The sequence below is a fragment of the Heloderma suspectum genome, chromosome 13 (assembly GCF_057233095.1).
Source record: "Heloderma suspectum isolate Gila_16-S chromosome 13, 16-S_ref, whole genome shotgun sequence".
Classification (NCBI taxonomy): domain Eukaryota; kingdom Metazoa; phylum Chordata; class Lepidosauria; order Squamata; family Helodermatidae; genus Heloderma; species Heloderma suspectum.
The window spans coordinates 31,139,272-31,164,524 of record NC_139470.1 but is presented as its reverse complement, the minus strand read 5'-3'; the positions used below and the strand labels follow the sequence as shown (position 1 = coordinate 31,164,524).

Here is a 25,253-nt window from a genome sequence, read left to right as displayed (position 1 = left end):
CAGCTAGCGCGACTACTGGCTACGCTGGCCGAGAATGATGGGAGTTGTAGTCCCAACTTATCTGGGGGACACCAGGCTGGGTGGGGGGCTGCGCTATATACAGGCGACTCGTGTAAAGTAGGATAAATCACATAACGCGCGTCAGTGATCACGTTCCAATAACAGAAACGCTAATTCGTCTCTGAAATCGATGACCCTAGCGACGGCTAACCATACCCGCGCGCGCGCTGCTGTGACCACCTCCCTCCCGAGGGGCTCGGCGCAGGCGCAGGCGCCGCCGCCTCAGACTCCATCTTCCCGTTCACCTTCAGCACAATACGCGCGGGCTGCAGCGCGGGCGTTTGGGTGCGCGCGGGCCCTTAAAACACGGACACAAACGCACGTACAAAGGCCCGGCCCCTCCGTTTCTCCAGCTTCTTCCGAGCGCGGCTGCGCCAAAGCACGTGAGGCTGTTGTGAGCACGTGACCCGCCGACGGCTCGCGCGGGCGTGCGCGAGCGACGCTGGGCCAAGTAGGCCCCGCCCCGCGCCCCCTCCCCCGCGCGAGCGAGCGAGCGGCCTCCCCTTCGGAGTTCGCCGCCCGCCCGCCCGCCCGGCCCCCCGGAGCTCGGCCCGCCGCCGCTCTGCGCTCACCGGCCATGAGGCCCGCCCGCCGGCGCTGGAGCGCGGCCCTGCTGTTGCGGCGCGGCTGCCGCTGAGGCGCCGCCGTTGCCTCCGCCTCAGCAGGCTTCTCCGCCCAGGCGGGCCCCTCGCACAGCCGCCGCCGCCGCCATGTTGGGCCGGGCGCTGCAGCGGGGCCGCCGCTGAGCCCGAGGCGCAGAGGGAGCCCGGAGGAGGAGGAGGACGACGAGGAGCAGGAGGGGCCGGCGCCGGCGCCATGGCGGAGCAGACCTACTCCTGGTGAGCCGCCGCCGCCGCCCGGCCTCCCTGGGCCTCCCGGGTGCGGGTGTGTGGAGGGGGATCCGGAGGCTGCCCCCCCTCGCCGCCGCCGCCCCGAGGGTGTTTGGGGCGCCCAGGCTGGCCGCTCGGGGCGGGGGTTCTCGATTGATCCGCACGCGGACAGGCCCGGCCCGCTCCGTGCGCTTCTGCAGCGGGCTGCTCCACGGCATTCCGCAGGGCACGACTTCCACACAGCCGGCCGCGGAGCTTGAAGCTGCTGTTAAAGCCGCAGGAGCAAGGGGCTGTTGCCCATGTTAGGCCTACTTAGAGTAGACGCATTGGGATGAATGGGACTCGCGTTAGACTAACATTGGAGACCACCCAGGGGCTGGTTGGAAAGCTAACAGGTAACTGGCCTGGCGTGCTTGTGTGCCTCGAACAGCAGCTCGGTCTTCAGGAAGCAGCATTCGTGCCCTCGGAGATTTAAAAAATGAATAGGTCGCTGCCGGTGTCCACCCAGCTTAGCTGCTGTTAAAGGCATGGCTACAGCAACCTGTTGAAGAGTCCCCAGTTTGCTGGGTGATTTCAGTCATGCTACCTACCCCTGTGTCTGGGACAACAGCTTGATCTGCAGATGTTGGCAGGTGAGGGAATGGCCATCTCCACTTGGGAAAGCTCCACTTGCTGATTCCTGCAAGTTGGTTTGCAGGCAGCCTAGATGTCATCTTTCATGGTTTTGTTTTGTTTTCCTACTAATAAGTAGATAACGTAGCATGAAGATGGAGTTTATCCACAACCTTCTTATAGGGAATAAAATCCCAGATTCTAGAAGAGTTGCTATGTTAGCCACAGAACAATGCACTTTTGGTTCCCAAAAGCTTATTGATTACTGTAGACAAAAGGCTACAACATCAGATACATGCGATAAATAGTGAAGGGGTGTGTATTAAATATGTGTTACGTTCATCCTTTTTTATGTTGCAAAATAGGATTCTCTCGACTGGATCTAGAAGTGTGTATGTTTATATATAACTTTCCCACAGTCCCAGCATCTGATGAAGTACGAGATTCTTGCACAGAAGCTCACACCACAATAAATTACTTAAGCTTTAAGGCACCACCAAATCCCAGATACACAAAATTGTATTTCACCACTTGATAGGTGGTGAAATACAATTTTGAATTAGAATTAGACAGAGACATGTCTCTGTATGTTGTAATCTGTATTGTCATCCACTGCTTGTTATTTTGATGTCTGATAGGGAAATCTTGAGCACAAATGTATATGGGGGGGGGGGAGTTTAAACACCTGAAAAAAATGCAGAGATAGAATCATGGAATAGGGGTTGGAAGCGTCCTATAAGACCATCGAGTCCAACCCCCTGCTCAGTGCTGGAATCCAAGTCAGAGCATCCCTGAAAGGTGGCTGTCCAGCCTCGTCTTGAATGCCTCCAGTGTGGGAGAGCCCACCACCTCCCTAGGTAATAGGCTCCATTGTTGTACTGCTATAACAGTTTTTCCTGATGTTCAGCTGGAATCTGGCTTCCTCTAACTTGAGCCCATTATTCCAAGTCCTGCACTCTGGGATGATGGAGAAGAGATGCTGGCCTTCCTCTCTGTGACAACCTTTCAAGGAGTTGAAGAGCGCTATCCTGTCTCCCCTCAGTCTTCTCTTCTCAAGGCTAAACATGCCCAGTTCTTTCAGTCTCTCTTCATAGGGCTTTGTTTCCAGTCCTCTGATCATCTTTGTTGCCCTCCTCTGAACCCTCTCCAGTTTGTCTGCATCCTTCTTCAAGTGTGGTGCCCAGAACTGGACACAGTACTCCAGATGAGGCCTAACCAGTGCTGGGTAAAGGGGAATTAGTACTTCCCGGGAATTGGAAGCCATGCTTCTATGAGCCCAAAAGAGCATTTGCCTTTTTTGCAGCCACATCCCATTGTTGGCTCATCTTCAGCTTGTGATCGACAACAATTCCAAGATCCTTCTTGCTTGTATTGTTGTTGAGCCACGTATCCCCCATCTTGTAACTGTGCATTTGGTTTCTTTTTCCTAGGTGCAGAACTTGGCATTCATCCCTATTAAATGTCATCCTGTTTTCAGCCCAGAGCTCCAGCCTATCAAGATCACTTTGAATTTTATTTCTGTCTTCCAGGGTATTAGCTATCCCACCCAATTTTGTGTCATCTGCAAATGTGATCAGCATTCCCTGCACCTCCTCCTCCAAGGCATTAATAAAGATGTTGAAGAGCACTGGGCCCAGGACTGAGCCCTGCGGTACCCCGCTCGTTACCTCTCCCCAGTTTGAGAAGATCCCATTGATAAGCACCCTTATCAAGACTGAGGGGAGATATGATAGCGCTCTTCAAGTACTTGAAAGGTTATTGCAGAGAGGAAGGCCAGGATCTCTTTTCGATCATCCCAGAATGCAGAAGCCTCTTCCCAATGGCCAGATGCACTGCACCTGGATCAAAGAGCGAAGGCAGATACTTAACATTTCATTTACCTTGTCACACTGATGTGGTGAATGACTGGACTGTTGCCTGTGGTGGGTGTGAAAGTTGTTTTAGCTTGACACATACCCCTTTGAGATGTGGCCACTTTCTGGTGCCTTCATACTGTCAGAGAATCCAGAGTTCTGGGAAAAGGCAGACCAATCCTTTGTATAATCAGTGGTTAGTCCCACAGAGTGAGTGGGACTTACCCCTGAGTAGGGGTAATCATAGCAGAATCATAGCCTAAGCATGTTTACTTGGGAAGTAATTCCACAAATTTCGGTGCAGTTTCCAAACATGCATGTATAGATTTTAGGTAAAGTCACACAATTCTTTTGATAAAAACAAGAATTACCTTCATTGGATGAATGAATTAGCATTTATGTAGTGGTTTTTTTGTGTTGTCATTTTGTTGATCGTTGCAAGAACTCAGTGAGGTTATTTTGATATCAAGAGGGGTGGTTGAGAGTTCTTAACCTAAATAGAACGTTGAGTTTGGAATTAGGCTGAGATCTTTTAGAGCTCCTTGCAGATGAATAAGAGTGCACAGAGTGAGTTGTGGCTGAGGTGAGATCTGAACCTAGGGCCTTTATAGCTCGTGCTCTTAGCCTCTATACCAAACTAAAGGTTCACCTAATTCACTGTTCTGTTTCCAACTGTGGCCATCCAAGTGCTTCTGTAAGTTCAGAAATGGGACATGAGGGGGATAGCCCCTTTGCCCTCCGCATTTGGTACCCACAACTACACTTCCTTTAAGCACAGAGGTTCATAATAAAATCACAATCAACTTCAGCAAGGTTGGCATGTACCCCTTTTGTCAGATCATTTCATCTTCACAGAGGTTCTTAATTAAGAGGTGCCCAAAAGGTAAACTTATTTATGACCTGGCCACTCCAGGTTGGGTTTCTATAGGCCTGTAGTAGAGCCCTAAACTTATTTACGCAGAAATCAGCCCTCCTGAGTTCCATGGTAATTAACTTTCAGATTAGTATGCATAGGATTTAAAGCTATGCCTTTGATTCAAGATATGGGGAAAAATTCTAATTTAAGCTATAACCCAGAACCAGTGTGTTTGCTTGGATGGATAAAATGCTGCTTCAAATTGCTCATTAGCTATGAACATCATTTGGCAGCCTTCACAATGTCCTGATCCAGATGTTGCAGCCAAACGATAATTTGGCTTTAGGTTTGTGTCTTGGGCTTGTGCGTGCACTCCTTCTTCCCCTTGAGTACTCTGATTGCCTCCCTTGCTTTATGATTTGGAAGGGTTGTGTTCAAATCAGACAAACTATGGTCACCGCAAACCAAAGTTTGCTTCCAAATCAGAATTGAAAACACAGATAAAATTCTGATTTCACTTATGGTTAGGAGGCAAACTATAGTCCTTTTCAGATAATAAACGAAGGGTATTTAAGAGAGAAGGGGAGATGCAAGACCTTGGAGGCAGGTTTTATTGTTGACCTATGCATTCAGTGTTTGAATAGATTGTGTGTACGTTCTCAGATACATTCAACAGCTTGTACAACTTTTTGCATAGACTTCTCTGTGATTGGGAACCCTGAAAAGGTAGGCTTCCTGATGGCATGGAGAGGCCTTGAAGCAGTGATGTGGGTTTTCTGGAACATTTTCCAGATTTTTTTTGCTGCCCTAAATTCATGGAGATCTGATTTAGCATGTTTGTTTGACTTATAGTTAGTAAACAAAACTAAAAAATAATTTTATGTTAAATGTAAATGCTGAATAAATATATCTGAAACGTTTTTCTGATAGCCAAATGTACTTGAAATATTTGATATGGGGAATTTTTAAAAATAAAGTGCAGTTAGGCTGCAATTCTATCCACATTGAACTCAATGAGACTGGTGTCTTGAGTAGACTTGTATAGGATTGCACTGTTAGTGTGGTTGAAAAGTTACATTCAAACAAATGCTGAGCTTTACTTGGAAATTTTTATTGGAATAGTAAGACATAATAGCATATGCTTTCCTTACATTATTTAGATTCTTTGAAAAAAATGAAGACACTGAAAACTGTTAAAATGCTAACTTTAGCATGCCTTAAGAGCTGTGTGCATGACTCTATATGCTTCCTATGAACAGTCACCTGAAAAATATTAAAACTTTGATTTTAGATTTGAGCAGTGATGTGGGGTGGAAATTTTTCTAGTGCTTGATGTATTGCAGCAAATCTTTCATTTCATATATTTATTGGTAACAATGAATGGATGCCAACTGCAAATACAATATTAGGCAAACATGGCAAAGTTGTAATTACTGTTTTTCAGGTGATTATTCCTAGCAAGTATGTGAGAGAATACAAATATGTCCTAGAAATACATCTATGTCTCAGTGTGAAATGGAAGTACTGACAGCGAAACTAAAGGTGCCCCAAACAGTTTTACCAGAAGAGAGTTGAACTCTGTGGAAACAGCTGAGCGGTTGTCAGCATATCATGCACATCATACACAGTTCTTTGGGTTGCTAAAATATATTGGTGCACCCGTCTCCAACCTGATGCCCTCTAGATGTGTTGGACTACAACTCCCAGCAGCCCTGAGGTCAGCCAAACTAACCGTGTCAACACTTTTTAGTACCTTTGGTTTTTTCTTACATTTAAACAGTGCAAGGGAAGTACATGCTAATTTTTATAAGTATTCCATAATGTCTACATGATGTAACATTTAAACCATGTTAAGTGTGCTTTAATTTCCCCTCTCAAATATTTCAGTTCAAATATTTGTGTATTGGGACAAAACAATTACATGGGGTACAAGTAAAATAAACATGCTAAATTAGATCACTCTCTAGGGCATCAGAAAATGTTTCAGTGCAAACTAAACAAATTCCAGTGCAAATTAGCCTATTTTACATAGGAAAAATTCACGAAAATTTCTCAAGTCACTGGAAAAAAATTCCATAGCTTCATTTGAGTAGCAATCTGTGCATTGTGGTTGCCCAATTTGACTTGTTTTATGTTCATTATATTGCAAATTAATTTTATAAAATTGTGTATTTCTTAAAGTGGAAAATCTGTGAAAAATGTAATAGTGGATTTTTTTCAGAAAATAGTCTATCTCACATCATTGGTCCCTATGCATGTATACTGTTATGTGTGGAAGCTCTGTTCAGACCTTGAATTTAAGTAGGGGGTGGATCCTGCTCCCCTTTTCTCAAATATGCCAAGGATAACATTCATTATCCTCGGTTTGCCATCTGAACAGAATAAACAGTTTGTGGTAACCATAGTTTGCTTGATTTGGATGTGATGGTAGACTAACGCACCAGTGTTATTATTTATTTATTAGATTTATTAGCAAAAATAGAATTTTGCGCCACCTTAAAGTCTAACAGATGTATTATGGCAGAAGCTTACATGCACTAAAGTCCACTTCAGATAGCAACTATAGTTTTTATGAATTAGGGAAAAGGAAGCACATGAACCCAAGGCATAGCCCTCATGGTCAAAGCTTGTTTTTTCCTGATACCTGAACCTGGCCTATCTTTTAGCCTAATGTATTTCACAGGGTTGTTACATTAAAACTGTTCTGAGATCCTTGGAGGAAGATAAAAATGTAACAGGATAGTTAGAACTAGAACAGAATTTCAAGGTCCTTTCATATGTGCTGAGTGGACAGTGGTTCTGTAGTATCTTATTTTTTGTTTGAGTTTTTTCTGCTGAAAATAGTGATTTAGTAGTAGTATTTTGCAGACCATGGTTAGTTCTGTAAAACTATCCCTAGTTCCAGGTTTTCACAGCTCAATAGATCACTACAGATCTTCTTTTTAGCTAGTGGAGCACATAGGCATGTACAGTATTGCACAAAACAAATGGTACAGTTTCAGAGCATCCCTTATTTTCGAAGTTATGAAGTGTTAAGCTGCGGAAGAGGGTTACTCACTACATCCTCATGTAAAATACTATACTGGGTCAGGATGTGAGAGCATTGTTTAAGTTCCCTGTGGTGTGGTATAGTGGGTAAGAGAGTGAGTTGTAGATCAGGAAGTCCCCATTTTAAATTTCACCTTTGTCCTGAACTTATTAGGTGGCCTCTGTCTCAGTACTGCTCCCCTCCCCAATCTGCAGTATGAAGGATAATCATAGTAGCTTACCTTTCAGGGTTGTTAAAAGGATTACAACCAGGTAATGCATTTCATGTGCTTTGAACACTTGAAAGCACTATGGAAATGTTAAGTATAAAATCACTTAATACAGATACTGAATGGAACAGATACTGAATTTTCCTAGCATTCCTTGCTTTTGAAAATTTGATATAACAAAGAAGCAGTGTATGTAACTTTATGCAGCTGAGCTGGGAGAAGAAGAAATATTATGAGGGCAAAGTTAATGTAAAAAACTAGACAATGTGTATAAGAGGAGTGGTATTTTTAAGTTCCCCCTTTGAATGTGCTTTTTGGACATCCGTCCTGATGGCAAGTAGTCAAGCAATATAGCCCAAGTTCATTAATAAGCATGAGCACTATCAGAATTTGGACTGGTTCCTCTCTTAGGCTTCAAGCAAAATATAAAAATATCATTTTTAATCTTGACTTATAATATGCTTAGTCAACTTTTGAAAGTATGATATTTCATGAAATTTAGGAAAAAGAAGAGGCTTATGGTTTCTGTGGGTAATGCTGAAACAGTAAATTTAGGTGAAAGGTGATCAAAGATTGGGTGGACTGTTCTGCATTTGGTGTGTGCCCTGATGAGGAAACAATTGAAAAGTGAAGATATAAAATGTTTAATACATAGATAGCATTGAAGCATCTGACTTACACTGCTTATTATGCCAGAATACTATAGTTTTATTTTCTGCATTTTAAAGCTAGTAAACTAATGACACGTTACGGACCCTTTCTATCTCTATTGTTGTTGCTTTACTGGGGAGGTATTTCACCTTTTCAAGAGAGGTCAAGAACATCAATTTTTATTTATTAAAATATTTCTAACTCTGTCAGCTGATCTCAGGATGGGGTACAATAATTAAAACATTTCAACTTAAAAACAATCCATTATAGTAACCAGCAGTCCAAGAAAACAAAACAAAAAAGCCAAGCTACAGTCAATAAGACATCAAAGCTTGGCTAAATAGCCAAGTTTTAACTTGGCACTGAAATGAAGCTGGTGTCTGCGCCAGCCAAGCCTTCAAGGGGAGGGCATTCTATAACTGTTCTATAACCATGCCACAGCTGAGAAGGCCCTCATATCATGTATAGCTTCCAACAGTGCAGAGGAGAGACCCTTGGCAGATTTCAATAATATACAGGGAGAGGCACTCCCATCAAATGTTGAGGTCCTAAGTCGTTTAGGAAGCAATCCTATCAAGCTTGACGGTTGCCTCCAATCCCAGGGGCGACCACGTATCCAGTGCAGGGCAGGGGGAGTGGTGAGGAGTGGATCTCCTCCTCACTCCCCCAGCCCTGCTTTTGCGGCTAGACAGCTGATTTTGGCTGACTAGCTGCGGGACCTCGGAGCATTGGAAGTGGTGGCCGGACGACACATAGGATGTTTCGTGCTGGATTTCCAGCTGCCCTGCCCCTGGGAACACCCTGCTTTCTCTGCTCCACGCTGCTCTTACAAGCATGGACTGTGGGGTGGATCTGTGCTGCCTCGTAGGCAGTGTGGGAGGGGGTGGGGGTGGGTTCTCCGGGAACTGACTTCAGAGCATGGGCTCTGAGGTTGGTTCCTGGGAACTGACCTATCCTATGGCCGTCTAGCCGCTGATTAGCAGCCATAGGATTGCGCCCTTACTAAACTATCCACATTCAGCATCCAGGTGCTCTTTTTTTGAGCTCTACATCTCTGTAAGTAATCTCCCTTCAGATACATCTGGAAGTTGCTTTGTTGTGTGAGTTTAAATGCTGGTCTTGTGTCTAAGCAGAGCCATTTCACGTGTTAGATTAAGAGGGTATATCATTGTTTGCAAAACATCTACGCAAGCCTCTCTTGCCACAGAGCCATGGCCAATCGAGCTGTCTTTTGCTTCTACATGTCATGAAATCAGCATGTGTAACCGTTTCTGATGTTATGGTGTATGTATGTGCATGTGGTATACATTCCTAATCTATATGGCTTGGTTCAAATGTAATGGGAATGGTTTCTTGCTGCATGAGCAACAGGCATACACACTGCTATCTCTCCTTTCTTTTGTGTGTCAGAGGAGGAGATTGAAAGCTTCTGCATTTGGTTTTAAACTAACCACTGTTAGTTGTGACTTGGGAAACTGTGGTTTGTTCAAACTATGGGTAGTGATGAAAACCCAGGAACAAATTCGATCCTAGATCATTCTCAGGATCAAATTTAATTCTGACTTCTCAGTAGATATAGTTTAAACCAGGGATGGGAAACCATTTTCCTACGGAGGTCCATTGACCCACAGGAAAAGTCAATTGGAGGCTGCAGCCGAAAGTTGATGACACCAGGGCCAAATGTGGGCAAAGTTTGCAGGATTGCGTAGCTGCTCCCTCTCTCCATCTATGCCACCACACATGAAATTAGGCTGAGAGGTACAGCTTCTCCATTCCAGATTTAAATAAGCTACATTTCCTCAAGATCAGATGTCCTGTGGAACTAACTTTAGTTTAAAACCAAAGCAGATGTGTTCAATCTCCTTCTGTGATACACAGAAGAGGGAAGAGAAGATGGGAGCACATGAGACTGAGGCATGTGCAGGCCCTATTCACATGTAATGGAAAAAACGTGGTTTCCCATTATGTCTGAATGAAACCTACGTGTGATGCAGTTCTTAGACCAGCTAGTATGATGATACAACAACTTGTAGTTCTGCTTGTAATGGACTTAACTGTAATGAGTTTATTTTGAGTAATTGAACTGATTTTCTTGATTTTATTTTTATGCTTTTAATTGTTTATAAGCCTGCAGGAGTCAATTTACAGACTAGCTTGGTAGGATACAATTTTCAAATAAGTAAATAATGATTCAGTCCTATTGGATACAATTATTGAATTTTATCTTATCTAATTATCTGTAGGATTAGACAGTATTTGTTTTGTTCTTCAGATCTCTTAAATGTTTTCTCCCTCTTGAATCTTTTTTTTTAATAACTAAGAGTGCGCCAGGTTCTCTTTATAATGTAATATACTAAATGCTGGTCCTGAATTTTTAATCTCTGGAGGATTAACTCTTCAGTAGTCTAGGCATGTTGAGAGAAGATGAAGATATGGGTTAGCTGGGATTTACATTGCTTTTAAATACTCAGTAGATTAATAAAGGTGAAATTCTTTTTGTATTGATGAGGTAGTGGTGCAAACATGTCTTGGAAGAATCTGTATTTCACTTTTACTCATTTGTGTAACAGTACAGAACTTTAATTCTGTTCACAGGGGCTGAGTTCGCATGACATGACAACCCACCTTGCGAAATAAGCTATGCAGTGTGGGTTGTCATCAGAGTAACTTATGGTCAGCCCAACAGATAATCAGGCTTTCTGTGGGTTGTTCTCTCTCCCCCCCCCCCCCCCCGGTCCTCCAGCTGGCTCCAGCATGTATCCAAAGGACTTGGAGGCAGAACCCATCTTCTCTGCCACCAAGTCTCCCTCCCCACTCTGATTGTAACCCTAGTCTGATTGTAACCGGTTTTCTTGTGCCCGACATTTGTGCAGAGTGGGCTGAAAAATATTTTTTTTGGCCCCAGGAATGCACTCAAATGTATTCATAATTTTAAAATGGTGTGTTTATGTGTGTGTGTGGGGGGGGCAGTTTTTTTGCAACTACAGAGGTGCAGAATTGCGACTGTCAAACTATATATAGCCTTGCCTTGTCTGTTGCTTTGTATGTTTCAGCTGTCAAAAGGAACAAAGTGTACTAGGAAACATACATGATAATTGACAAGATGGGGTTGGGTATATGCTAGTTTGACAGCCTTTGACAGCTGACAGGTTGTGGGGGGGGGGACACCAGATTGGCCAATTAAGCGACGTTATCCTTAAGTTTTAAAGCATGGAATTTACCCTTGAGGATCCCCCTTCCATTCCACTCCTCCCTGAGTCTCCCCCAAGTGGTTTTCGGGGTGATCTAGGGTCCACTCCATTTCTGGAGCTCCCCTTCTGCTGCGAATGGGAGTTCTGAAAATGGGGTGGACTCTGAATTATTTCTGTGAAATGCAGAAATGACTGGGCAGTTGACATGATTGCTCCTGAGTGTCCTCTCCGCAGTAGAGGTCTGTGGTATACTCCAGAGCTGAGAGTGATGAAAGAAAATAGGAAACGGCTTGAGTGCAGATGGAGAAAAACTCCTAGTGGATGCAGTTGAACACTGGTGTGTCCCTATGGTCAGGATTACTCAGGGACAGTGAGGGTGACAAAGAAACAACATCTCGCTGCCTGTATTAAATCCTCTGTGTGCCACCCAGCAGAGCTTTTCGGGGTCGTGTGGGTCCTGTTTCATGCTGGCCCTAAGGACACTATGGATCCACTGTACTACACTTGCTAGGCACTTCCAGGACAAAATCTCTTGCATCTGCTGGGATTTACACTGCAGTTTTGGTTGGTACAGCTTGAGGACATTGGTGCAGCAGGTGAATTAAATGAGGTTTCCAGAGCATAGTCTTGTCCAGTTCTCTTGGATGACTTTCAGTTGGTACAGCCTGAGGATGTTGACGAGGTGTTTAGACCTTTGTTTAAGCAACCACTTCTGTATTGGATCCTTGCCCCTCTTGGCTTATAAAAACTGACAGGAAGGAAACAGCCAGTTGGGCCAGGGAAGTGAGTAATGCCTCTCTGCGAGAGGGAGTGGTCCTGGGCCACTTGAAAGAGGCAGCAGTGGGACTACGCCTGAAGAAATCCTCCCTGGACCTGGAAGATCTTCACAACTGTAGGCCAGCGTAAATCATAGAATCATAGAATAGTAGGGCTGGAAGGGGCCTACCCACGTATCCCCCATCTTGTAACTAGTACCAGTCATTAATACAAATGTTGAAGAGCACTGGGCCCAGGACTGAGCCCTGCGGTACCCCACTCGTTACCTCTCCCCAGTTTGAGAAGGTCCCATTGATAAGCACTCTTTGAGTCCGATTCTGTAGCCAACTGTGGATCCATCGGATCGTTGTTTCATCTAGCCCACTTTTTGCTAGTTTGCTCATCAGGAGATCATGGGGCACTTTGTCGAAAGCTTTGCTGAAGTCGAGGTATATGATGTCTACAGCATTCCCACGGTCCAAAAGGGAGGTTATTTGATCAAAAAACGAGATCAGATTCATCTGGCAGGACTTGTTTTTGACAAATCCATGTTGGCTTCGAGTCATCACTGCATTGTTTTCAAGGTGCTTCCAGATGGATTGCTTTATCATCTGCTCCAGAATTTTCCCAGGGATTGATGTCAGACTGACTGGTCTGTAGTTCCCAGGTTCCCCCTTTGTGCCCTTTTTGAAGATAGGGACAACATTAGCCCTCCTCCAGTCATCTGGCACTTCCCCCGTCCTCCATGATTTCTCAAAGAGAATAGACAGCAGTTCTGAGAGTTCTTCTGCCAGTTCCTTTATTACTCTAGGATGCAGTTCATCTGGCCCTGGAGATTTGAACTCATTCAAAGAAATTAGGTGTTCCTTGACCATCTGCCTATCCGTCTCAAGCTGCAATCCTGCCCCTTCAGCCTGTACTTTGCCTTTGCCAGGGGAGTCATAGAGCCTCTTTTGGGAGAAGACTGAGCCAAAGTAGGAATTGAGCACCTCTGCCTTTTCTTTGTCCTCTGTTATCGTTTTGCCATCCTTATTTAATAGCTGAACAACCATTTCTTTCCTCTCCCTTTTTCTATGCACGTAGCTGAAATGTTCTTTTCCTGGGAAGGTCCTTGAGCAGGAGGTTGCCAACCAGTTCTAGATGCTCTTGGATGAGATTGATTATCTGGATCCATTTTAGTCAGGGTTCAGGTGAGGTTTTGACATGGAAATAGCCTTGGTCGCCTTGTATGATGACCTATATTGGGAGAGAGATGAGGAGTGTGACCTTGTTGATTCTCTTTGATCTCTTGGTTGCTTTCACTATCATCAACCATGGTACCCTTCTGGGGTGGGAGTTGGGGGGTACTGCATTACAGTGGTTTCAGTCGTACTTGGATGGTCAGCTCCAGAAGGTAGTGCTTGGGGAATATTGCCCCATAAATTCTCCAGCATGGGGTTCCTCAGGAACGATTTTATCTCCCATGCCATTTAACATCTACATGAAACCATTGAGTGGGGTCATCCAGAGTTTTGAAGTGTGTTACCATCAGTATGCTGATGTCACACAGCTCTGTCTCTTTTTCATCTTCATCAGGTGAGGCTGCGGACGTACTAGATCAGTGCCTGGCTGTGACAATGGACTGGATGAGGGCTAATAAACTGAAGGTCAATCCAGACAAGACTGAGGTGCTGTTAGTGGGTGGTTCCTCTGATTGGATGGAGGGTGTTCAACCTGTTCTGGATGGGTTGCACTTTGTAGCTTCAGGGTTCTCCTGGAGCCATCTTTGTCACTTGAGGCTCAAGTGGCTTCAGTGGGATGGAGTGCCTTCTATCAGCTTCAGCTGGTTGCCCTGCTAGGCCCCTGTCTGGAGAGGGATAATACTGGCTTCAGTAATCTATGCTCTGGCAGTTTCCAAGTTAGATTAATGCAACACGCTCTATGTGGGCCTGCCTTTGAAGGCGGTTCAGAAGCTGCAGCTTGTGCAAAATGCAGCAGCCAGATTAATAACAGGGACCAGAAGGTCTGAGCATATAACACCAATTCTGGCCCTCTTGCATTGGCTGCCTGTATATTTCGGAGCCTGATTCAAGGTGCTGGTTTTAAGCTGTAAAGTCTTACATGGCTTGGGACTGTGGTACCTGATGGGAGTACCTGTCGTGACGTGAACTTACCTGGATACTACAATCAACATCTGAGGCTCTCTTCTGAGTGCCTCCTCTGAGGGAAGTGCTGAAGGTAGCACCAAGGGAGAGGGCATTCCTCAACCTGGTCAGGTATTATGGGAGTTGTAGTGCAAAACTTCTGGATTCTAGTTGCCTACCCCTAGTCTAGCAGATTAGTTGGATTTATTCATGCTGTGCTTGTTTTCTGTCACTAAGCATAAGATGCAGAAATTTAATTATTTAGTCCCCTAAGGAATTGATTCCCTCAGCCTACCTTAAAAAAAAAAGACACCCCCCCCCCGAAAAATCCTAATTGAGAATTCAGTGCTGTACAGTCCTGAGCTGATGGAGCAGTTTTTCAAGGGAAATTGATAATGTAATTAATGGCCATGTTTAGATGTAACAGTAAGTCTTTTAATAATTTTAGGGAGCAATCCTATGGCCACTGGACACTGTCTAGAGGGTCATAGGATTATTTGGTTTTTGACCTGATAAAAATAACCCTTGTTGCCCTCGGTTTACCTAGCCCTTATGGTGGGAGGTATATGGAGCAAAGCCTCTGCATGGCAAACAAAGGGAATCGTGACAATACAGTTCAGAAATGCCATTTTGTCTTTGAGTATTAGTACCTACTGACATTTAAATAAGAAATAATTTGACAGAAGTCTAAAGTATGATAAATTGCATTGAGGTCAAAACCAGCGACAATACTTCCAAGTAGCTGGGTGTATGATGTTAGTAAAGAGCCCAAGGTTCAAGATGACGTTAAACTCATTGAGGGGGAAACATGAATTGTGGGTAATCTGATTGTGGGTAATGACTTCAGCAGAAAAAAAAAATGTATCTTAGGTTTGGAGGATGCCAGTTGATTGTGCATGGAAAGCGAAAGTAGCAAAACATTTAAATCATTTAAGTGTCAGAACTTCTGCAGTCATCTGTTAAACATTTTACTATTCCTTGCCTTGTCTGGAAGTAGTAGAGGTTGTGCTACAACAGCGCAAGTCTACGTTTGATGAGAACAGCTAATGCTTTTCTGGAGTCTTCCATTTGCAGCAGGGGTGTGCAACATGTGGTCTCCAGGCAGCATGCAGCCCCCGCCACCCCCTTTACCAAATTCAAGTTAAAAAAAGAAATGGCATCCATAGCGGCGACAGAGCACCAGAATCATAGAGTCATGGAATAGTAGGGTTGGAAGGGGCCTACAAGGCCATCGAGTCCAACCCCCTGCTCAATGCAGGAATCCAAGTCAGAGCATCCCCGACAGATGGCTGTCCAGCCTCGTCTTGAACGCCTCCAGTGTGGGAGAGCCCACTACCTCCTTAGGTAATTGATTCCATTGTTGTATTGCTCTAGCAGGAAGTTTTTCCTGATGTTCAGCCAGAATCTGGCTTCCTGTTACTTGAGCCCATTATTCCGTGTCCTGCACTCTGGGATGATCAAGAAGAGATCCTGGCCTTCCTCTCTGGGACAACCTTTCAAGGAGTTGAAGAGCGCTATCAGATCTCCCCTCGGTCTTCTCTTCTCAAGGCTAAACATGCCCAGTTCTTTCAGTCTCTCTTCATAGGGCTTTGTTTCCAGTCCCCTGATCATCTTTGTTGCCCTCCTCTGAACCCTCTCCAGTTTGTCTGCATCCTTCTTCAAGTGTGGTGCCCAGAACTGGACACAGTACTCCAGATGAGGCCTAACCAGTGCTGAGTAGAGGGGAACTAGTACTTCATGTGATTTGGAAGCCATGCTTCTATGAATGAAGCCCAAAAGAGCATTTGCCTTTTTTGCAGCCACATCATACTGTTGGCTCATCTTCAGCTTGTGATCGACAACAATTCCAAGATCCTTCTCGCTAGTAGTGTTGTTGAGCCACGTATCTCCCATCTTGTAACTCTGCATTTGGTTTCTTTTTCTAGGTGCAGAACTTGGCATTTATCCCTATTCAATGTCATTCTGTTGTTTTCTGCCCAGCACTCCAGTCTATCCAGATCACTTTGAATTTTGTTTCTGTCTTCCAAAGTATTAGCTATCCCTCCCAATTTTGTGTCATCTGCAAATCTGAGCAGCCTTCCCTGCACCTCCTCCTCCAAGTCATTAATACAAATGTTGAAGAGCACTGGGCCCAGGACCGAGCCCTGCGGTACCTCACTCTTACCTCTCCCCAGTTTGAGAAGGTCCCATGGATAAGCACTCTTTGAGTCCAATTCTGTAGCCAACTGTGGATCCACCGGATCACTGTTTCATCTAGCCCACTTTGAGCTAGTTTGCTCATCAGGAGATCATGGGGCACTTTGTCGAACGCTTTGCTGAAGCTTTGCTGAAGTTGAGGTATATTATTAGAAGGTTCCAAACAAACTAATTTTGACCCTTTTGATGCTTTGTAGTCACTATGGATGCTATTTAAAAATAGTTTTTAAATCGGAGGGTGGGGATGCCGAAGGGTGTGTGTGCAGCCTGCATGTGTGTGGGGAGAAAATGGCCCCCGGACCTCCTGAAGTCGCCCACCCATGACTCACGAGTTACTCCATTATTCAGGACCTTGGTGATGAAATGCACCTGCACATCCTTTACTTTCCATGAAACTGGCTGGTTCAGCAACACTGCATGCATTTTCTTATTCTTTTAATTGGACATATGTTTTAAATACTATTGAGTAAAGTTTTTTTAAAAACCAATCCTCTTTTTTATTAAATTAAAACAATTAATTAAAAAATTAAATCCCTCTGTCTAAAGAAGTGTTCTGTGTACCTCAGTGTTTCCCAAACTACTTCTGTTTGGGGGGGCCTTTCTAAACTTATTCTAGGCTCCACCAGCCAAGCACCAACCATCTGTTCCACTGCAAAAATTATTGCACATAGTTGTGTACTGCGGGCAAAGATCTCTGTATCGGGGCATTAATCCAACACTGGCATTAGGAAGGGGAATGGCCCAAAATATCTCCTGTTTAAAACATATGCTGGAAAACATCATTAAAACAAAGCAGCAGCTCTTCCCAAATCAGCTTGGGATGATGATGAAAGTAGGGGAGCGTTAACCTGTGCGAATTCAGAGTGAGTTGTTTGAGCCTCTGCTAGAGGGTATTCAATCCATGCATGTCTTATCTGGTGGGAAAGTAAGACTCCACCTGTCTCAGGATCCTAACCCTCGCTGGAACTTTATGCCCCAGATGATCTGCACTCTTGATTGCACTTTGATCCCCCCTGCTGCCCCCGAGAACCACTGGTGTAACCTGAGCGCTTGATATCAGCACCTTGAGTTTTAATTGACCCAGTAAATTACTTTAACGCCTAGATGATGGAGAGCTAGAGACATTCATATATCAAGTTATTGTCTAAACAGACTTTCTGGGTTTTGGGGCATGCCAAGGAGTTGTTCCTTTGATACAGGTTAGATATACTGAAATCAAAGAAAAGTGATGATGTAAGTCAATGATTTAAATCAAGTTTCTAACTTCCTCATTCATATTTTGGTTGCAGTAGTATAGCGATAGGCAACGTGGTGCCCTCAAGATACTTTAGACTAAAATGCACATCATCTTTGATCATTGGCTATGCTGTCTGGGGCTGATGTGAGCTGTAGTCAGAAACATCTGGAGGGCACTAGACTGCCTATCTGTCCAATAACTAAAACCTATCTGTTTGCATCTAAATCAAACCTTTATGCTTCCCAGATCATAATTCAGTACCTTGATCATGTAGTCCACATATCTTGCACGTTACATAATGTTTATCTGCTATGGAGAGCAACTGAACTTTCCAGATGTAAGGACTGGTAGTTAATGGCCTAATAGTATTTTATAGGAAGTAAATATCTTACGTTGTTTGACATTCAAATTATTAATATGTATACTAATAATGCAATACATGATGTGTTGTGCAGGAGTTTACAGTTTGGCATACTGCCTCTGATGCTGGAGGTAGGATATAGCCATCATGACTAGTAGCCATTGATAGCTTTATCTTTCATGAATTTGTCTAATCCACTTTTAAAGCCATCATATCTTGTGGTAGCGAATTCCATAGTTTATGCGCTGTATGAAGAAGTCCTTCCTTTTATCTGTCTTGAATCTCACACCATTCAGCTTCTTGGGATGACCCCAGGTTCTAGTACCCCTATCAACTTTCTCCACACCATGAATACTTCTGTATATCTCTATCATGTCTCCCCGTACGTGTGTTTTTTCTACGCTAAACAGCCCCAACCATTGTAAACTTCCCTCGTAGGGGAATTGCTGCAATCCCTTGATCAATTTGGTTGCCATTTTGTGCACCTTTTCCAACTCTAGTATCTTTTTAGGTGCAGTGACCACAACTGTACACAGTATTCCAAGTGTAGTCACACCATAGATTTATATAAGGGCAGTATGATATGGGCAATTTTATTTGATTTCTTTCCTAATTATGTCCAACATAGAATTTGCCTCTTTCACAGCAGCCACGCACTGGGGTCCATGTTTCATCAAGCTGCCCACCACAATTAAAAGATTTCTTTCTTGGCCAGTCACTGCTAGCTCGGATCCCATCAGTGTATACATGAAGTTGGGATGTTTTGCCTGAGCATGTATCACTTTACAGTTGCTTACATTGAATTGCATTTGCCATTTTAATGCCCATTTTCCCATTTGGGAGGGATCCTTTTGGAGCTTTTCACATTCTTTTTTGTTTTGTTTTAAGCACTCTAAATAGATTTATATCATCAACAAACTTGGCCACCTCACTGTTCACTCCTAATTCTGGATCATTTATTAACAAGCTAAAAAGCACTGGTCCCAATACAGATCCTTTTGTGACCCTGGTATTTACATTCCTCTATTGTGTGAATTGGCCATTTATTTTATTTGTTCCTACTTTCTGTTCTTTAACCAGTTTCCAAGAGCATCTCTCCTTTTATCTCATGATTGCCAAATCAGCCTTTTGGAAGTCCAAGTAAACAGTGTCTCCTGGATCAGCCCTGTCCCCATGTTTATTGACTCCCTCAAAGAACTCTGAAATGTTATGGAGACAGGAGATACTTTTTTGGAAGTGAAGTTGATTCTTTTTTAGCAGGGTTTGTCAGTAACTCAGGCGTTACGAACACAGATCTACTACACAAATCTAACAGAACATATTTATGGAGAAGATCAGCTTGAACTTGAACAAAAAGTCTCACTCTTTCACCAAACAATATGGGCTAAAATACAACAAATCAGCTGAAAAGACATTTGAGTGTACTTGGGGAATTCCATACTAGGATGTCACACCGGTGTACTTGAGAAAAGATTTAGACCTGCTGGCCTCTGACACTTTGAGTCAGAAATTATCGCCCAAGATCAGTGCATGGTATCCTTGAATGATCAATCCCATGAACCTAGTATGAGAGAGCATGTATACAGGTATGCATCCTCTGAGATTCAAGGATTTCCTGAAATCATTACAATGTTCAAATCAAATTAATCTCTTGAGATCATAAAGCCAAAACCAAACTAGTATACTCAAATTATTCCTTTTGTGAAAATGTCATCAGGGAATACAAAGACTGTCAAGAGAGACGAGCGTTTGTGCTCTTCCATTGAGATGATTAAAATCCTTCTGCCTTCCATCACAGTAATACATGCTTTTCTTCTCTTATGATTAGATTGGCTGTCAGCTGTCTTCCATCATATTGTCTGGGAAATGTAAATTTTCCAGTATGAAACCCAGACTACTGCAAAAAACCTCTCAATTTCTGAAGACAGTGGTCCAAAGTCAAAGCAGGCATAAAATGTCTTCAACTGCATATGATCAAACTATTGAACAAATGTGCCACAAATGTGGCTTGAGTGGAATATTTCTGGTCAGTCATGCTTACGTCACAATGTCTTTATTTCCTTAGTAAACCAGGCCATCAACCCATGATGCTGTGTACTAAAAAGGACAAATTGTGTACTAAAAAGGGCATCACGTGCTGCCAAATGCCTGAGGAAAGAGATAGGTCTTAACCTGACGCCGAAAAGATAACAATGTTGGCACCAGGTGGACCTCATTGGGGAGCTCATTCCACAGATGGGGGGCCACCACCTCTCCCTCATTGCTGCCTTCCGAGCTTCCCTTGGAAGAGGCACTCGGAGGATGACCGTAGATGCTGAACGTAGAGTACAGTTAGGTTCATTTTAGGAGAGGCATGCTTCAGGGATTGCGATCCCAAGTCATGTAGGGCTTTATAGGTTAAAACCAGCACCTTGAATTGAGCTCGGAAGCATATAGGCAGCCAGTGCAACCGGGCCAGAGTCAGTCTTATATGTGTGGACCTTCTAGTTCCAGTTATCAATCTGGCCGCTGCATTTTGCACGTGCTGCAGCTTCTGAACTGTCTTTAAAGGCAGCCCCACGTAGATTCCCAGTAATCTAACTTGCAGGTTACCAGAGCATAAGCCAAGTTATCCCTGCCCAGGTAGGGGCATAGCTGGGCCACCAACCAAAGTTGGTAGAAGGCACTCCATGCCACTGAGGCCACCTGAGCCTCAAGTGACAAATATGATTCCAGGAGGACCCCCAAACTACAGACCTGGTCCTTCAGGCGGAGTGCAACCCCATCCAGAACAGGTTGAACACCCTCCATCCGGTCAGCAGAACCACTCACTAACAGCATCTCAGTCCTTTGTCTGGATTGACCTTCAGTTTATTAGACCTTCAGTTTGACCTTATCCAGTCCATTGTTGCAGCCAGGCACCGATTTAGCACATCCACAGCCTCACCTGATGAAGATGAAAAAGTGAAATAGACCTGTGTGTCATCAGCATACTGATGACAGCACACTCCAAAACTCCAGCTGACCATACTCAGCGGTTTCATGTAGATGTTGAACAGCATGGGGGGACAAAACTGACCCCTGTGGAACCCCATATTGGCGAATCCATGGGGCTGAGCAATGTTCCCCAAGCACCACCTTCTGGAGCCAACCCTCCAAGTAGGAGCGAAACTACTACAATACAGTTCCTCCCACTCCCAACTCAAGAGAGATGTCCCAGAAAGATACCATGGTTGATGGTATTGAAAGCTGCTAAGAGATCAAGGAGAATCAACAGGACCACACTCCCTCTGTCTTTCTCCCAACACAGGTGGGAGGTGATTAAGGTGATAATACAAGGTGATTAAGGCTGTTTCTGTGCCAAAACCCAGCCTGAACCCTGACTGAAGTGGATCTAGATAATCGGTCTCATCCAAGAGTGTGTGGAGCTAGTTGGCAACCACCCGCTCAAGCACCTTGCCCAGGAAAGGAACATTTGGAACTGGCCTATAATTAAGATTTTCTGGGTCTAGGAAGGATTTCTTCTGGAATGGTCTCAGTGCTGACCATAGACGCACACCAGAGTTCGATTGCATCCACTAGGAATTTTTCTCCACCTGCACTCAAGCTGTCTCCTACTTTGTTTCATCTCTCTCAGCTCTGGAGTATACCATGGAGCCATATGAGCTCTACTCTGGAGAGGGCGCTCAGGAGGAATTGTGTCAATCGCCCAAGTCATTTCTGCATTCCACAGGTTGACCAGGGCTTCAACAGGAGCACTAGCCATATCTGGAAACCATCTGGATCCATTAGCCTCCAGGGGCGGACCATATTAAGAGGTCCCCCACCCTTGCAGACGGGAAAAGCCACTGTAAGTCTAAACTTAAGTATAAACTCAGCAGGCAATGATCAGACCATGACAAAGGGACTGATACAAAGTCCCCCACCTTCAGATCAGCATCTCCATGTCCAGTTGAGAAAACCAAGTCTAGAGTATGCCCTGCTACATGTGTTGGGCTGATGACATGTTGGGACAGTCCCATGGCTGTCATGGACACCATGAAATCCTGAGCTGCCCCAGACAAGATGTTGACATCCCCCAGAACCAACAGTCTGAGGGATCTCAGCAGCACACCCAAGACCACCTCGATCAGCTCACCTAGGGAGTCTGTTGAGCAGCAGGGTGGGCAGTACACTAACAGAATCCCTAATCTGTCCCACTGACCCAACACAAGGTGAAAACCCTCCAGACCAGTGGTCACATGGACAGGGAGCCTGCAGAGGGAGCTGGAATTCCTATAGACCACAGCAACCCCCCCTCCCCCGGCCTGGCCATCAAGCTTTCCCTGATGCTGGGCCAAGTACCCTGGTGGGCATAGCTGGGAGAGACTGACTCCTCCCTACTCACCCACCCAGGTCTCGGTTATACATGACAAATCGGCCGCCTCACCCACTATTAAATCATGAATGAGGGAGGTTTTATTTTGCACCAATCTGGCATTTAAAAGCAGTATCCAGAGACCCGAGGGCAGGCTGACAGCGCAACCACCAAACCTGTGGGTGTGGAGAGGACTGGAACATGGCACAGCCATTAACTGTCTGGGCCGCTTTCCCCTGACCTGCCAAGTCCTTCTCACAATGCTATATCTCCCTCTACCCATCACTACATTGATTGCCCCTCCCCCCTCAGGTCTCCCCAGTTGGCCCAATATCCTCTCTCCCAGGCACATTCTCAGGCCACTAGAAAGCCAGCAAGAGGAACTGGGTCCAGGTGCTGCAGGGCTCACAACTGGATGGTCTTTGGCTCCTCCAGCAGCAGGAGAGCCTTTATAGCTGGAGTCAGGTTGGGGCCCTGCCCTCCCAGGCCAGGTGGAGAAGAGCCAGGCCAAGGAACAGGGTTCATGTCCTGCAGGGCTCACAGCTAGATGGATAAAATGGAACATTGAGGGAACCCACAGGCCAACAGCCGTAGTGTCAAACAGGAATCCCCCAGCCCCACCTTCTGAGATCATCTCCTCCAAGAAGGACCAGGACCACCTTATAAAGGTGCCTCTCAGTCCCATCTCAGACAGATGCCTCAGAAGGATACCATGGTTGATACTATCGAAAACTGCCAAGAAGTCCAGCGGAACTGACAGGAACGTACTGCCCTGTCCGGTTCCCAGCATAGATCGTCCACCAAGGCAACCAAAGTAGTTTCTGTTCCATAACCAGGCCTGAAGCCTGATTGAAATGGATCTAGATAATCCACCTCATCCATAAATCCCTGGCGTTCCAGCACCTTGCTGAAGAATGGAATATTGGAGACTGCTTGGAAATTATCCAAGACGGTGGGATTTAGGGAGGTTCTTCTTAAGAGATCGTACCACGACCTCTGTTAGGCAAGATGGAATCACCCTTTTGCCGTAAAGAGGTATTCACCACTACCCTTACCCACTCAGCCATTTCTTCCTGGCTGGTTTTAAAGCAAATAAATACATTTCTACCTGTAGAGCTTACCTTTCATTGTTTCTTAATATCACACATTTTGCTAATGCAAGTAGATGCCTCTTATTACTGCCTCTATTGAATCCTATATGGTTGCAGAAGGCAATTCCTCTGTTGTAGTCAGGTCAGTATTGTTTTATATTTTCTTCCAGGTTATTTATTTATTCATTCATTCATTCATTCATTTCATTTCTATACCGCCCAATAGCTGAAGCTCTCTGGGTGGTTCACAGAAATTAAAACTGTGAATTTACTGTGAATTGTCTTTGCAGTAATATTTTTTATTTACTTGCCATGTATATGTTGTGTGTTATCTATTAGGTGTAATGTTGTACTGGACCTTAACCTCAAAAAATTATATCCCACCCCTCATAACATGTGATCTTGGAATGGGGCACAATGATCAAATATCAGGTCACATTTTGAAAACAGAAATATACAACAAACAGTCATTACCAAAACACCTGTTAAAAAAAGAAAAGCTTTCACTGTGGCGCCAAAAGGTCATAGAATTGGAAGGGACTTCAGAGATCATCTAATCCAACCCCGTGCTCAATGCAGGCTCTGCATTGCAGGGTGCAGCTGCAGCATCCCTGGCAGATGGCCATCTAGCCTCTGCATAAATACCTCCAGCAATGGAGAACCCGCTACCTGCCGAGGCAATCTGTTCCACCGTTGAACAGCTCCCACTGTTAGGAAATTTCCCCTAATGTTCAACCGAAATCTGCTTCCCCGCAGTTTCAACCCGCTGGTTCTAGTCCTGCCCTCCGGAGCAACAGAGAACAAGCCTGCTGTCTTCTGCATGACAGTCTTTCCCATATTTGAAGAATGCCATTATGTCTCATCGTAGTCTTCGCTTCTCCAGGCTAGACGTACCCCACTCTTTCAACCATTCCTCATAGGTTGCTCTTCTCCCAATGTGCTCCAACGTGTCAATGCCCTTCTTAAAGTGGAGTGCCCAGAACTGGACACGGTACTCCAAATATGGTGTGACTCACACAGAGTAGAGCGGAGCTGTTGCTTCCCGTGATCTAAGCACTCTGCTTCTGTTCATGCAGCCCAAGATTTCATTAGCTGTCTTAGCTGCCACATCGTGCTGCTGGCTCATTCAGCTTGTCCTTCTCACATGTGCTTCTACCAACTAAGTCCTTTTCACGTGTACTACTGCCAAGCCAGGTCTCCGGTATCCTGTCGTATACTTGTGCCTTTTATTTTTTCTGTATAAATGCAAGACTTTACATTTATCTCTGTTGAATCTCATCTTGTTAGATTTGGCCCAGTGTTCCGGCCTGTCTGGATCCTGTTGAATCTGGATCCTGTATTCTATGGTGTTGGCTGCCCCTTCTAGCTTTGTGTCATCTGCAGATGTGATAAGCAACCCCTCTACACCTCATCCAAGTCATTTATTAAAAACATTAACAGCACGGGACTGAAGACAGAGCCCTGAGGCACTCCCTCCAGGAGGATGCCAAGCTTTCAATTAGCACTCTTTGAGTACGGTTACTCAACTAGCTGTAGATCCACTTAATTTGTAGTATTGTCCAACCCACATTTTACCATGTCAACAAGGATATAATTAGAAACCTCGTGAAATATACTATGTCCACAGCATTCCCGTGATCAACCGAACTAGTAACTCAATCAAAACAGGAGTTAGGTTGGTCTGGCATGACTTATTCTTGACAAACCCATGTTGTCGCCTAGTTAGCAATGCATTATTTTCTAGATGTGCGCTGACTGACCATTTAATTACCTGTTTGAGAATTTTGCCCCGTATGGACATTGGAATATTGTCCATGTTCAGTCGTTCATTCGTGTCCGACTC

The 25,253-nt window shown here is 44.6% G+C and overlaps 1 protein-coding gene across 3 annotated transcripts in view; it reads left to right on the top strand.

The window, feature by feature from the left end:
- The first annotated feature begins 539 nt into the window (after window positions 1–539).
- The window catches only part of SPPL3 (signal peptide peptidase like 3), a 70,331-nt gene continuing 45,617 nt past the window's right edge, over window positions 540–25,253 (top strand). For 2 of the 3 annotated variants that reach the window (XR_014785748.1, XM_084819894.1), the window contains exon 1: window positions 540–899. Coding sequence is in view for 1 of the 3 variants with exons in the window: in XM_084819894.1 (XP_084676020.1) it covers window positions 877–899 (23 nt within the window). In the remaining 2 variants the exon portion in view is untranslated. Of the gene's footprint in view, window positions 900–1,323; window positions 1,523–25,253 lie in introns of those variants that run through there. The other variant, XM_084819895.1, reaches the window with a different exon arrangement.